The sequence below is a fragment of the Acomys russatus genome, chromosome 5 (genome assembly GCF_903995435.1).
Source record: "Acomys russatus chromosome 5, mAcoRus1.1, whole genome shotgun sequence".
Taxonomy (NCBI): Eukaryota; Metazoa; Chordata; class Mammalia; order Rodentia; family Muridae; genus Acomys; species Acomys russatus.
The window spans coordinates 31,170,006-31,183,914 of record NC_067141.1 but is presented as its reverse complement, the minus strand read 5'-3'; the positions used below and the strand labels follow the sequence as shown (position 1 = coordinate 31,183,914).

General features: G+C 51.1%; 1 protein-coding gene across 1 annotated transcript in view; it reads left to right on the top strand.

Annotated features, from left to right (window-relative positions):
• Positions 1–7,726, top strand: part of Fads2 (fatty acid desaturase 2) — a 34,334-nt gene extending 26,608 nt beyond the window's left edge. Inside the window, exons 6-12 of the mRNA XM_051146112.1 lie at positions 1,086–1,146; positions 1,406–1,482; positions 5,201–5,298; positions 5,462–5,558; positions 6,295–6,374; positions 7,032–7,157; positions 7,496–7,726. Of these exons, the coding sequence (XP_051002069.1) occupies positions 1,086–1,146; positions 1,406–1,482; positions 5,201–5,298; positions 5,462–5,558; positions 6,295–6,374; positions 7,032–7,157; positions 7,496–7,547 (591 nt within the window). The 3' untranslated portion in view covers positions 7,548–7,726. The remainder of the gene's footprint in view (positions 1–1,085; positions 1,147–1,405; positions 1,483–5,200; positions 5,299–5,461; positions 5,559–6,294; positions 6,375–7,031; positions 7,158–7,495) is intronic.
• The last annotated feature ends 6,183 nt before the right edge of the window (positions 7,727–13,909 follow it).

Here is a 13,909-nt window from a genome sequence, read left to right as displayed (position 1 = left end):
CAGCAATTAGCCTTTAGAAATTACTACAAGATCTCAGAGAAATCCCAGGACAGTGATTGTTAAGGATTCCTGGTCCTTGTTTGGATTCTCCTAGCTGTTAATAGTCCGCAGGGAGAACCCACGTAGAGACCTGGGAGCCTCTGTCCTTCCCAGAAGGGTAGAGATGGCCCCAAAAGCTCCCTTCTGCACACCCAGGCGTCTGTAAGCTTTTTTATTAACATCATGTTGGCCCAAGGGCTAGGTGTGTAGCTCAATGGCAGAAGACTTGCCTAATATTGATTAGGCCTTGGAGTCTATTCCTAGGCCCGCCTAACAAAACCACAGCAGGAGGAAACAACTAGCAAGCCTACTTCCTATGGCCTTGGGCAGTAATTAACCCTGAGCCTGAACTTCAGCCCCAACCTGAGGGCTGGCCAAGGCTTTGGCCTCACAGCGCTGGCAGGAATGAAGGCGTTCTAAAGAGAAGTGTCTGCCCGCTCCCTTTGCCTCTCAGGCTATTGAACAAGAGTTTAGAAATTGCACACCGGTGAGAAGGAAAAGGCTGAAGCCTGGTGCCAGCCAGAGGAAAAGCTTGTTTCCCAGAAAAGAGATCTCACACAATTCTGAGAACTTGTCAGACCACCTTGCATGAAAGACTGGAACAGAGACAAAGATGGGTCAGTGATGGGCAGGGCCACACCTGGACCAGGCCTGGCTAGTTACATATACCTTTTGCTTTTCGTTTAAACCAAAACTCCATTCTAGGATCCGAAAGATGGGTAAATGTGTGTGTTGGGGGGCGGTGTCATTGGGGTCTCTTCTCTGTTTTTCTCCATTAACACAATTTTAAAATTGGTCCACTGAGGACAGGTGACTGAGCATAGCTCACTGGGGCTGCCAATGCCAGGGGTCTGACCCTAACTCCAGTAAACATGGTAGCGTATGCAGCTAAGCCCAAGGAAATTAGCAGCTGTTGTTAACCCTGTGGGACCCAGATACAGAGAGATGGGAAAGAGAGGTGGTCTCTGCTGAGGAGGATGGCACCTAAAATGGGTTGGAGGGAGGGGACCAGAGGCTGGTGTTTATTCTCTCTCCTCTCTCCTCAGTATGGCAAGAAGAAACTGAAATACCTGCCCTACAACCACCAGCACGAATACTTCTTCCTGAGTGAGTACGGTGCCCGAGGTCCCCAACACTGCTCTCACCTCAGCATGCCCATCTGTTCCATTTCCTCTCGTACCCTTTTCAAATGGAGAAAATGACAGCAGACCCATTCAAGAGAGGGCTGCCAGCAGTCAGCTTGTGCAAACACCACTGAACCTTGTTCCCTTCATCGAGGCCCCCAGGCGCCTGACCACTAAGCCAGCCTGAAGGTGATGTCATGCTGGCTCCCTCGCTTCTGATTGGCCGTCTGTTCTCTCTACAGTCGGACCGCCGCTGCTCATCCCCATGTACTTCCAGTACCAGATCATCATGACCATGATCAGCCGCAGGGACTGGGTGGTGAGTCAGGTGGTGCTGCCGAGCTGTGGGGAAATGTGACTAGGGCACTTTACCCCTGGTGCCTCTGTGGGCCTGCGGGTCCCCAGACATCTACCCCCAAGTCTAGCTGCTTTGTCACTCTCAGGAAGGGACTGTCCCTGAGGCCACTAGAACCACAGTATGTCAGGTCTAACGACACCCAGCAGTCATTGCCCTTGCAGAGTCCCTTTGATAGTTCCTGATGAGAGGCCAACACGGCCCATGGGTAGTGGATAACTTCAGCAATAGAAACATATTTCTTCACTCTCTGGAGGCCAGAAGTCTAAAATCAGTTGCCAACAGCCTGGGGCTGAGGTCCATGACTAGTTCCAGGTTCTCTTTATCTCTCTTCTTACATCATCTTCTTTCTAGGCTTTTCTGTATCTGAGTTAGGTGTTCTCCTGGTTTTCTGCTGTGCTTTTGGGTTTGTCTCTGGGTGCAGGTAAACGTGTGGGTGTGCGTGCGGATGCCGGATGACAACTGTCTGAGTTCCTTTTCTATTGCCGTGACAAGACACCATGACCAAGGCGACTTATAAAAGAAAAGAGTTTGTTGGGGGATTATAGTTTCAGAGGGTGAGAGTCCATGACCACCATGGCAGGGAGCACGGCAGTGTCTTGAGGCAGAGTGCTAACTGGAAGTGGTGTGAACTTTTAAAACTTCAAACCCCACCCCCAGTGACACAGCTCCTGCAAAAGGGCCACACCTCCTAGTCTTTCCCAAACACTTCCACCGACTAGGAATCAAGTATTCAAATATATGAGCCTGTGCAAGGGCAATCTCATTCAAACCACCACAGAGACCTCAGGTGTCGCTTCCTTTGAGGCAGGGTCTTTCACTCGCCTAGAGCTTACGGATTAGGCTAGACTGTCCAGCAAGGCCCAGGATCTTCCTGACTCTGCCTCCCCAGTGCCAGGGTTCCAAGTGTGTGCTATCATGCCCAGATTTTGAATGTAGGTTTTGGGCATTAAAGTTTTAAGCACTTTACACTTTATCAACTGAGTTGAACTCCTAGTTTTGCTCCTTTCTTAAAGGATGGCACTAGTCCTAGTCCGCTGGGACCCGTCTGAATGGCCTTGTCTTTATGAGTTCTAATGGCAAGGACTTTACTTCCAAAAACACTGCCTTTTGGGGTGCTGGGGGTTAGAATGTCAGGTCTGAGTTTGGAAAGATGAGTTAGAGTTCTCTGAAAGACCAGAACTGATAGGATGAACACATACACACACACACAAGGGGATTACCAGAATAGCTTACAGGCAAGGGTTGGAGTAACACAATGGCTGTCTCCTGCTAGGAAAGCCAAGAGTCTGGCAGTTGTTCAGCCCACGAGACTGCATGCCTCAGCAGACCCAGTTTGGCTCTGGAGTCCCAGGGGATTCCTAGAGAATAGGTTCTAACACCAATGAAGGAACACTTCAGCCACAGGGTAGACATGCTTGCCAGCCAGAGTGAAGGCAAGCAGACAGAAAGCTTCATTATTCTGTGATTTCTTTTGGTGGATTCCAGATGAAGTCAGGTTGACAACCAAGTTTAGCCATCCCAGAGCCCATGTTTCTATCCCAAACAGCAAGCTTAAGGGTGCCTGCAGCGAGGGAGGCAGGGTGCATGTAGGTTCGGGGAGGCAAGCTTGGGTTTACATAGAGTCACAGTTGTGATTTTTGTACAACATAAGTGTCCAGGGTAGAGTGAGCTCTAAGGAGTGGTCACCACAGCAGAGAGCTTGCTGGCATGGAACCATGGTCTCTGCCCTCAGGAGAGAACAGACAAGTGTACAGACCCTTGGTGGGTCTTCTTAGCCATTTAAATTCCCACAAGTGGCTGGGTGTGGTAGCCTTTAAACCTTCACCTTTTGGGCTTTCCATACATTTATGTATGTACTTTACCTAACTTTGAGATAGGCTATCACTGTGTTGCCCAGGCTAGCTTAGACTCAATCTTCCTGCCTCTACTTCCCAAGCCATGCCTGGCCGTGTGTGTGTGTGTGTGTGTGTGTGTGTGTGTGTGTGTGTGTGTGTGTGTGTGTGTGTGTATGTCTCTGTGTGTGTACCACATCCTATGCATATGCACACAATATGCAGACATACATACTTATGCACTGCATTTATGCAATAGATTAAAGTGGGGCAGGGGATGTGGCTCAGTAGCAGAGTGCTTGCCTAGCGTACATGAGACCCTGAGTTCAAACTCAGGACCAGAAAAATAAAAATGAAAGTAAGGATGACCAAAGTATCACTAGAGCTTGCTGTGTTTGCTTCTCTTGGCCAAGAGAGCCACCTTGCTAAATCTGAGAGCATGTTTGCTTCAGCGACTCCTGGCTCTTGTAACTGTTTCTACTCCGGCCCTCCTGAGGTACCCATCCCCTTTCCTACTTGGCTGGCAACACTCTGACTACCTGGAATGGTGCCAGGGACCAGCCTCAATCCTTGCAATGAATCAAGCACTGAATAGGGCCACTGTTGTCCCCTAAGTTGTTCTGGAATTTTCCATGTCTCCACCATCGATGTAAATTCTGGTTTTGTTCTCCATTTTGTGCCTGAACTAAGACACCAATGGCCCAGATTCTCTCGTCATTTCAAGATCTTTTGTTTTTAATTTCATGTGTATGTGTTTTATCTGCATGCATATCTGTGCAATGCATGGTGCCAACACAGGCCAGCATAGGGCATCAGGTCACCTGGAAATAGAGTTGCAGGTGGCTGTGAGCCTCTATGTGGGCTCTTGGAATTGAACCCGTGTCCTCTGTGACTGTAGCCATTGCTCTTAACCACTGAACTATCTCTCCAGGCCCTTTGGCATTTCTTTAGTGCCTCAGAGAGGCTGATCCTTGATGAAATAACCTTCTACATAAGCGTAGGCTGGGCATGAGCATTCCTGACCCCGAAAATGGTTTATGCAAACACCCTGAGAGAGCTGGGTCAGGGTGCAGAGGCAAAAGAACGTCTGGATCCTGCAGATCTCCATGGCCACTTGGCTTACATGGGAGGGTGTTGTAGCAGAGAGATGGGATGTGCTACAGGCCTCTGGTTGCCATGGATGAATGAGGACCATCAACAACAGGAGAGCAAAGGGAGGCTCTGGGTATTGGTCCAGCCAAGATACACAGCTTGAGTGGCAGAGGAAGTGGAGAAACATGGATTTCTGTGCAGAATGACTGCTGGTGAGCCTGTGACGGAGGGTGGAGGCTTCCCGGGAGAGCCATCCAAGCTTAAGACCTTGCTACCAACCCCAAAGAGGGGCAGACAAAGTGAGGAGGGAAGAGGGGGACCAAGAAGAGAGTCCAACCTAAGAAGTGACCTAGTCTAGGTTACAGGGAAGGATGGTGTGTGTCCCTTGGCCTTTTCCCTCTTCCCCAAAAGGAAGGTAATCCAGGTGCCTGAGCAGGGGCAAGACTGAAGATGGACAGTGACCCAGCCACCTGTTGGGGTCTCACATTATAATCCTTTGCACCTAATGGCTACCTGTTAGCTAATATCTCATTTCTTTCCTGAAACTCACCATGCAAACTCCATGCAAACAGGTGGTTTGGGCAAGTGTATGAGTGCATGCCCAGTGTCCAACTTCCTAGCAGCCTGCCGTGGTTTCTTCTGAACACCTGTGCCAAGCAGTGTGAGATGAGCTATGTGTGTACATGCCTCTGTGGTCGGGTGTACCATGCCAAGAAGAGTGGAGCAGATTAAGTCTCATCTTGTTTACCCTACAGGACTTGGCCTGGGCCATCAGCTACTATGTGCGTTTCTTCTACACCTACATCCCTTTCTATGGCATCTTGGGAGCCCTGGTTTTCCTCAACTTCATCAGGTACCCCAGCTTTGCTGGTTCACCCTGTGCTTTTCAGAGCACTGACTTTGATGGGACTGTACCTGCCATGGGGGGTAGGGTAGGCACAGTTGGGTCTGTCTCTATGTGGCTGCCTGTCCCCTGACACCCTGAGGCTTCAGCACTGAGCTGTGCTGCCTTCTAGGTTCCTGGAGAGCCACTGGTTCGTGTGGGTCACACAGATGAATCATATCGTCATGGAGATTGATCTTGACCACTACCGGGACTGGTTCAGCAGCCAGGTGAGGGAAAGCGAAGGTAGTCACAGGGACCCTGCAGTGCCTGGACCCCTGTACCATGCCTTCATCCAGACTTGACTGCCTCGGTAGTTCCAGGCCTATACAGGCCTTCCCTACGAGTACTTGCTGCCTATTAACAGTCTCAAAGTTAAGCAAGAAAGGGTGGTAGGAAGGTTGGGCATGTAGCTTGCCTAGAATGCATAAAATCTGGGTTTTATCTCTGGCACCCAATAAGCCCAACATGGTAGCCCATACCTATAACTTAGTACTTGGGAGGTGGAGACAGAAGGATCAGGAGTCCAAGGCCAGAATGAGTTTGTTGTTTTGTTTTGTTTTGTTTTGTGTTAAATCACAGAAGAAAATATGGAGCTAGGTACAGTGGTGCACACCTGCACTCCCAGTACTTGGGAGGCAGAGGCAGGCAGATCTCTTGTCTTTGAGGCCAGCCTGGTTGGTCTACAAAACAAGTCCAGGACAGCCAAGGCTACACAGAGAAACCTTTCTGACTTGAAAATCAAAAAACAAAATGAAACAAAACAAAAACAGAAAGAAAAAGAAAAGAAGATGTGGAAGGAAGGGTAGGACTCTCAGGGGACCTGGGACGGGTGAGGCTTTCCAGTAGCATGATGTGGCCCAGAGAGTTGTCGCTGAGACCTGGGTAAGGTGACCTTTATAGAATAAATCTGGGTCCTTTGGTTTTCTTCTTACCCCAGCCACTTCTCCCCTGTCCCCTCTGCAGCTGGCAGCCACCTGCAATGTGGAGCAGTCTTTCTTCAATGACTGGTTCAGCGGGCACCTCAACTTCCAGATTGAGCACCAGTGAGTGCGGCCACACAATGCTGGGGTGTGGCCACCAACCCACAGGGCAAGGGCGCCATGTCGTATATCCTCTCCTGTTGACAAGACCACTGCCCCATCCTAGAGCATGGCTGGGTAGGAGAGGGGCTCTGGGACCAGCATGTCCTGGAGGCATTGCAGTCCAGGTTCTGTGCCACATGGCCACCCTGGGGACTGTGGTCCTTCCTGTGCGGCCTTTCTGCAGATACAGAAAGCTCACAAAACCATCCCACAGAAACTGAGGACTAGCTAGATAGCATATCTGGTATCTAGGTGGTCAAAGGACTGTCCCTGCTGTCTCCCATTGTTCTTCATCCTCCTCCTTCTTTTTTTTTTTTTTTTTTTTTTTTTTGAGGTATTGAACTTACAAGGGTCTTCTGCCTTGGCCTCCCAAATGATGAGACCACAGGCATTAGCCATGATGCTCAGCTTTGTTTCTTTGTGGCTTTCAGGAATGCCCCTGCTCAGAAATTGCCCCTGTATATACCACTAGTAGCATCTACAGGCAGTCGATAGGAGCCACATAGTCTTGTCCTGGCTACAGATAGGGCCTCAGAGCTGCCTGCCTCCCTGGGATGTAGGACGAGGTGAAGAACATGGTTCCCGTGTTGTACTCACTCTGCCCACCTGGTCCTGCAGCCTCTTCCCCACCATGCCTCGGCACAACTTGCACAAGATTGCCCCACTGGTGAAATCTCTCTGCGCCAAGCATGGAATCGAGTACCAGGAGAAGCCGCTACTGAGGGCCCTGCTGGACATTGTGAGGTGAGGGGACGGGCTTGACTGGGGCTGGGACTCCGGGGCACTGGAAGGGACCAGAAATGAGGTGTGGCTGAGGAGGCGAGAGGCACGTGGCCAGGCTTACTTACAGTAGAGACCCTAGCTCACAGTGGGGACTACTGACCTCTGGTCCCCCCTGGGGCTGGAAGAAGACCTCTCTCCTTTCCCAAGAGAGCATTAGTCAGTAGCCCACAGCCCCTGTGGTAAGTGGCAAGCCCTGGTCAGTAGCTGAGAGGAAGTGCCTGGATGCCTTGGCCTCTTTGTATGCTGGTTCCTAAGCCCTGGTCCCCTCTCTCTCTCTCTCTCTCTCTCTCTCTTTGCAGTTCCCTGAAGAAGTCTGGGGAGCTGTGGCTGGATGCATACCTCCATAAGTGAAGCAGCAGTCCTCGGGGCATCCTCCAGGAAGGGGCACAGTTGGGGTGACGGCCAGAGGGAGGGGAGGGCTTTTGTTCTGGAAGGGTTCTCATGAGACTGAAGTGTCTGCAGGCTCACATTCTCCGTGCTTGGTCTTTTCATCCTTTCTTCTTGCTTTCTCCCGCCCCACCCCCCCCCCCCCCCACTTATCCTATCCATATGGGGTTCCCTCTCTGTCAACTCTAGCCCTGTCCCCTCTGCCTCCCAGTCACTTCACCCAAAAAGTGGGAGAGAGGTGGCTGTAGCAGGTGGTTACATCTCTGCCTCTCACTTCTGCACCTAAGGATCCCTGGTGTATGACTCTGCTCCTTGTGGCCTAGCCACAGTCCCCAGGCCCCACCCCCTTCTGTCCCACAGACACTCTAGGGGTATGTGGAGCAGGGTCCAGGACTTGGCTCTACACTCCCTGCCAGCCTTACGGTCTGGTCGTTTGGGTGAAGATGTGCTTTGTGTTCTGGGTCTCCTTCCCATGGCTAGGATCGGTACCCAGGGTCTCCCTCCAGCTGCCCAGGACCAGCACAGACCTTGAGGCCCAAGGAGAAGCCCTCCTATGTCCACCCTCACAGCTCCAGGCCCGGGGACTTGTGTGGGTTCTATTTCACCATCTACCCAGCTCCAGAGACCAAAAGGAGTGTTCCTTGTGTGGGTTCGGCAGAGGCAGTGGCCAGGTTGAAAGAGGGACTGGCCAATCTGGAGCCTTAACCTTTCCCACTCCAGCCAGATGCTTCTTCGTGGAAAGGCCCGGGATTCTAGTGGGATCAGACCATTTTCCAAATCCTCTGGCCAGCCCCTGAGACATGGTCTTGGACCTTGCAGGAGAGCCCCTGAGCAGCTCTTCCCGGAATAGAGCTGCCAGCCTGGCCAGCACTTGGCCTCTCACTGGTTCTCCCCTATTTTTTACAGATTTGTTTGTCTGTTCGTTTTTTGCTGTTGTGTTAATGTTTCCTACAGAATGCTTTTTGATAGGAGGGTAACAGAGGGCTGGCTGGGCTTTAGGACAATCTACCTTTACCAGATGTCCCTTGCCAGGCTTCCCTGAGTCCTTTAGGTAGAGCTAGGCTTTGCCATTAAGGCCACAGTATAAGCTGTGGCTTGAGGCTGCTGCTATCAGGAGGGCAGAAAAACAGGGTGGGATGGGGTGCCTCAAGAGGGCCATTGGGGGTGCCCAGGAGTGTAGAAGAAGGGGAGGCCGGGGAGCTGAGGGCATAAGGGAAGTGTGAGGGCGGGTGGGAGGGGACCCACACTGTGTCATTCTGAGATCTAACTGGACTAACCAATATTTAAATTGGAGGAAGAGGTTGGGCCTGCACTGGGGAAGCCCTCTAGGAGCCCCCCACCCCCAAGCGAGACCAGCTGGTGTTACTCCAGAGGCAGGGAACCCATAACGACCTGTTAGTAATTTGTATTATATTGTTCCCCACCTCTACTTTTTTGGGAAATAAAAGAAAAGTAATTTTATTCTGTCTTGCCTGTAGCTCAGTAAGACCAATGGATGGCTAGTATTCATATATGCTAATGTCACGGATGTGGTGATGCAGGGTCTGGGAGGGAGGGAGGTGCTGCCGGACAGGAGAAAGGCCTAACTGTTAAGGCAAGTAGCAAAGAGAACCCTGGTCCTCTCTAGGAGAAAGTGAAGGTTCTGGAGACCGAACCTGTGGTGTTGTGCCCATGTGGAGGCTTGGTGAGTCTCTACAGTCTGGGGGGCGGGGGGCAGGAATGGAGGAAGGGCTATATCATCCCAGGCCTGGTCACAGTTCATGTGCCTGAGAAGCCAGAATAATCCAGTTTACCTTGAGATTGGAACCTTGCTGCCTTACTCAGAGCATCCATCTCTGAACAGGCTCTGCAGGCCATGTCCCTCCAGATGTGTCAAGGAAGAGCCATCGGGCGTGGAGTGGCCAATACAGCAGGGGTTCTTTGTTGGCCTCATAGCTATTCCCATCAAGGCTGGGGAGAGGTCCGGAAGAGATCTCATGCCCAGGGGTGATCAGAACCTAGCCAGATAGGTACGGGAACAGTAGCCACTGTGTGGGGGTGACTCCTAGTCACTACACTAACTAGAACAGCCCCTGGAGAGGCAGACACTGTCACTGCCCCACTGGATGGGTCCTCTTCCACTTCATCCCCAGGACCCTCAGTACCACAATTTCCACAGTGAAGAAGAAAAAAAGCTTGTGATAGAATGACTCCAGGGCTGCTGGCTTCTGTCAGTCTCCACGAGCCTTGGCCTCAGCTGACTGATAAGCCCGGAGAAGACCTTGGAGGTGGCGGACTTTGTTGAACATATCTTCAGTACTTACCTTTGTCTTCCACTTGCTGCTTCGGCCAGACCTGCCCCACCCCCACCCCAACACCCAAAATGTCTCAGGCCAAACTATGAATCTGGGGTCTATGGCATCTGACACCTAGAGATCCAGGGAGTAGGAGGGTGACTGAAGCGAACGGTGCAGGTTAGGTGGTCTCAGCTGTGAAGGTACCAGAGAAAATCTAAGCCCACATTCTTCCTTGAGTTTCTGGTGGTTTTTTGTTTTTGTTTTTTTTGTTTTTTTTTCCTGTGATAACTACCTTACTGTATCTCTCACACGCTCCTCGCTCCCGCCTTGCCCCTGAGCACTACCTAAGATCCAGAGCTGAGGACGCCATATCTGCTGTCTACACTAACAGCTTCTTTTATGTTACAGTGCTCAGCTGAGGCGCTTGACCAATATCCCCAAAGTTGTGGGGTGGGTTCTGCCCCCCTAGCACCTTTATGAACCTCTCTAATACTCAAAGCCCAGACTAATCAAACCCTAACACATCACAAGCCAAAAGGCTGAGGCCAGAAAGGGGAAAATACTCACCCGGAGGCAGCCCAGTGACAGCAGATGAATCAGAGCATACATGGGGAATTGGTGCTTCTATCCCAGGTGGCTCGAGCATCTCGTCCCCTTTCCCCCATGATGCCAAATGTCCTATTGTGCAGGAGGCCCCATGGGTAGAGGCAGGCAGTGGGGCAGTTAGTTCAGGTGGAGGAGATAGGGCATAGGGTGCTACTGAAAAACAACAACAACAACAAAACAAAAACAAAAACCCTGCCAGGTTTATGGTAGGATGAGCAGATGCCAGAGCCGGAGGTGGGGCTGTTGGAGCAGCCTGCACACCTGTGTGCGTCTGTGTGTATAGCTGGAGGCCCAGAGGTGACCAGAAGCTTGATTAGTTCCTCATACACACATCCTGCCGAACCCATGGGAGCCCTCGGGGCCACTGGGAGGGGAGGGAAGGCCTCAGGCAAGAAAGTATGGAGCAGAAGCTACAGCCACTTGGGCTAGCTTGGGCCCACTGAGGCTCAGCTGGCTTTGTTATGCTGACTTGGAAAGAATTGTAATGAGGACAGATGCTGTGAGATGGACCAGACAGCAGCGGGTCCCGGCAGATCTGGTGACCTGTGAACGGGCTGGAGGAAAAGACTTGCTGTAGTTTCTGGACACTGATGCTTTTGGGTTTTTTGTTTGTTTTGTTTGTATTTGTTGTTTTTTTGTTTTGGTTGGTTTGGTTTTTCAAGACAGGGTTCTCTAGCTGTCCTGGACCTCACTCTGTAGACCAGGCTGGCCTCGAACTCACAGAGATCCGCCTGCCTCTGCCTCCCAAGTGCTGGGATTAAAGGCATGGGTCACCACCGCCTGGCTCCTGATGTTCTTTTGATTGATGGATTTTTACAGACTGGCTTCACAGATAAATGAAACACACAACCACCCAGTGTTTGAGGACATCACAGTGGCCCTGCTGCCATCACTGATGCTTTTGTTTGAACTTTGAAGGCACTTGGGTTTTTCTTCAAACCATTTGGTTCAAGAGCTAATAGCGTCCAAGAGACCTAGTAAGAAGAACCAGGGCTTGGGAAGTGTTAAGGTTTTTAAGAACGACAGTCTGTTTACACATTCCCTTTTCTCAAGGCCTTTATCTCCCCACTGCCAGCCGCACCCACAAAGGGAGAGGCTGGCTCATGTGAGCTGGCCAGAAGGACTAAAAGAACAAACAAGCCGTGGCTTCCCTCAGGAAGCTTTATTTCCGGACCCAGGTCTGTACTGTGGACAATAAAAAGGGATACAGTAGGGTCTTTCAAAGATTCCGTGAGAGCCTTTTCCTATCCCCTTGATAAGTGTGGTCTATGATCTCTGCATCTTTAATCTAAGCAGGGAACTAGGATTCAGCTGAGTGAAGGTGACCCACTACCAGGAGCTATATATAGCATAAATGACAAGGGAAGAAGAGACCAAAATGACCTGTGAGTAATGGCTCCAGGTAGAAGGAAGAGACCTAAAGGCAGGGCTGGTGCCAGGGTATTTTATTAGGTAACCCTGGATTTGCAGGGAGAACACACTCCCCATGGCCGCCACTAGGGGCAGCATAGAGCGCAGTCCACACTGTAGTCCGGTGGATACCCCTGGGTGGTGCTGCAGCCTCAATGATTCCCCAGAGCAGGTCATGTTCCTAAGAGCGTCAGAGACACCAATAGAGCTCTGACACTTGCCAAAGTGGAGACAAGGTGTTGGCAGACAGTATATGGAAGGAATGCCCTCCAGAGCCGTACCTGGATTGGCCATACCTAGGTGGCACTAAGAGTCATCAAGATTTGGATGGGAGAGGGGACTTCTTGGAGTGGGAATTGTCAGTACAAAAAGACAGCATGACAAACTCTGGGCATAAGAAATTTGCATTTGAGGCAGGAAGTAGTGTGTGTGTGTGTGTGTGTGTGTGTGTGTGTGTGTGTGTGTGTGTGTGTGTGTGTGTGTGTTAGGGCTTGAACTCGGGACCTACACATGCTCGACTAACAATCTTACCTCTGAGTTGCATCCCCAGACCCTCAAAATATTTATTAGGATCATCTTGAGACAGGATTTTATTAAGTTGCCTTGGCTGCCTTTGAATTTGTGATCCCCCTGATTCAGCCTAAATAGCTTGGATTACAGGTAACGTGTACAGAACTTAGAAATGCCTTTCAAGGGCTATTCAGTCCTTACCTGAGAAGGAAAATAAAGTCCAGAGACAGCAAAGGGCTTGTCTCAGGGCACAAAGTAGTTAGCCCAGGGCCATGGGATCATGCACATAAGGTTTATAAATACACTTCTGAGCCCAGCCTTTGGCTAAGAGCCTTCCTGGGACATCCTTTTTATTTCTCATCACTTTGGAAGTGATGCTTTGGCTTCAAGAGCTTGAATTCCTTCCCTGAGGCCAAGCAGCCTTAAGTCCCAGGAGATGTAGGACTTAGCCCTCCACAAACCACCATCCACCTAATCCCAGAGAAAGGGAGGGCATCAGGATGGGTACTCAGCAGATGACGGGGCCGCCAGCCTTTGCTTCACTAGATTTATCCAGGAGGCTTCTTCTGGCACTGCCCTGGTCAAGGAGTTCACAGGGAGCTTTACATTGCCTACTGCAGGCCTGGGAGGTAATGTAATTGGAAGACCATCATGTGCCTTCCTGGCCCGGGATGGGAAAGGTGCCATACATCCAGTCTCTCTGTCTTCCTCTCTGAAAGCAGGCTGAGGTCTCTGGCCAGGCTCTGGGAACCCACCAGTCACTGACACTGAGCTGGGCAGGGGAGGAGCCTTGCGGGTTAGGAGGGCATCCCAGAGAGAAGAGGCTGGGAAGCCAGGCACTGATCACGGTCTCTGTGAACACTAAGGAGCTCTGGGTCTTAGAACAGTCCATGTTCTGTAGAGCCGGACCAGGGGAATGTGTGACCAGAACTACAACGTTTGTGCCCTTCCCCCCAGTCAAAGACAGCACAGCCTAGAGCAGTGGGAGTGCTGGACAGAGTTGGGGGGGAGGGCAGCCTCAGCTCCTCAAGGCAACCCCCAGCTCGGCATTTCTGCCGGGTTTGCTGCAGCTTAAAGCTGCTAGAACTTCTTGTAAAGGAGATCTGCAGCCCAGCTTGGAGCTGTGGAGTATCTGCTAAGGGTGAGAGGGCCCACCGTCCCCCTCTCCTTTCTCACCAAGCTTGGGTTTAGAGCAATAGTGGAGTACTTGCCTAATATGCCTAAAGCATTGAGTCAAAATTTTCAGTACTAGGGGAGGAATGCCCTCCCACATTGGAGTGCTTAGCATGAAGAGAAGGGAGCATCCTTAGCACTTTGGGGGCGGAGGAAGGAGAATCAAAATAAAGCAATACCCCCCCACTGGAGCCATCAAAAAGTTAATAGGTACAGCCAACTGCACCCCTTGTCCAGATGAAGATCCTGAGGCCCGGTGGGAGACTAACTCCTGCTCAAGAAACAGTCCTCAGATTCCAACCCTTGGCCCCTGCCCACTCCGCACGGCAACTGTTGTGCCATGCCAAGCTT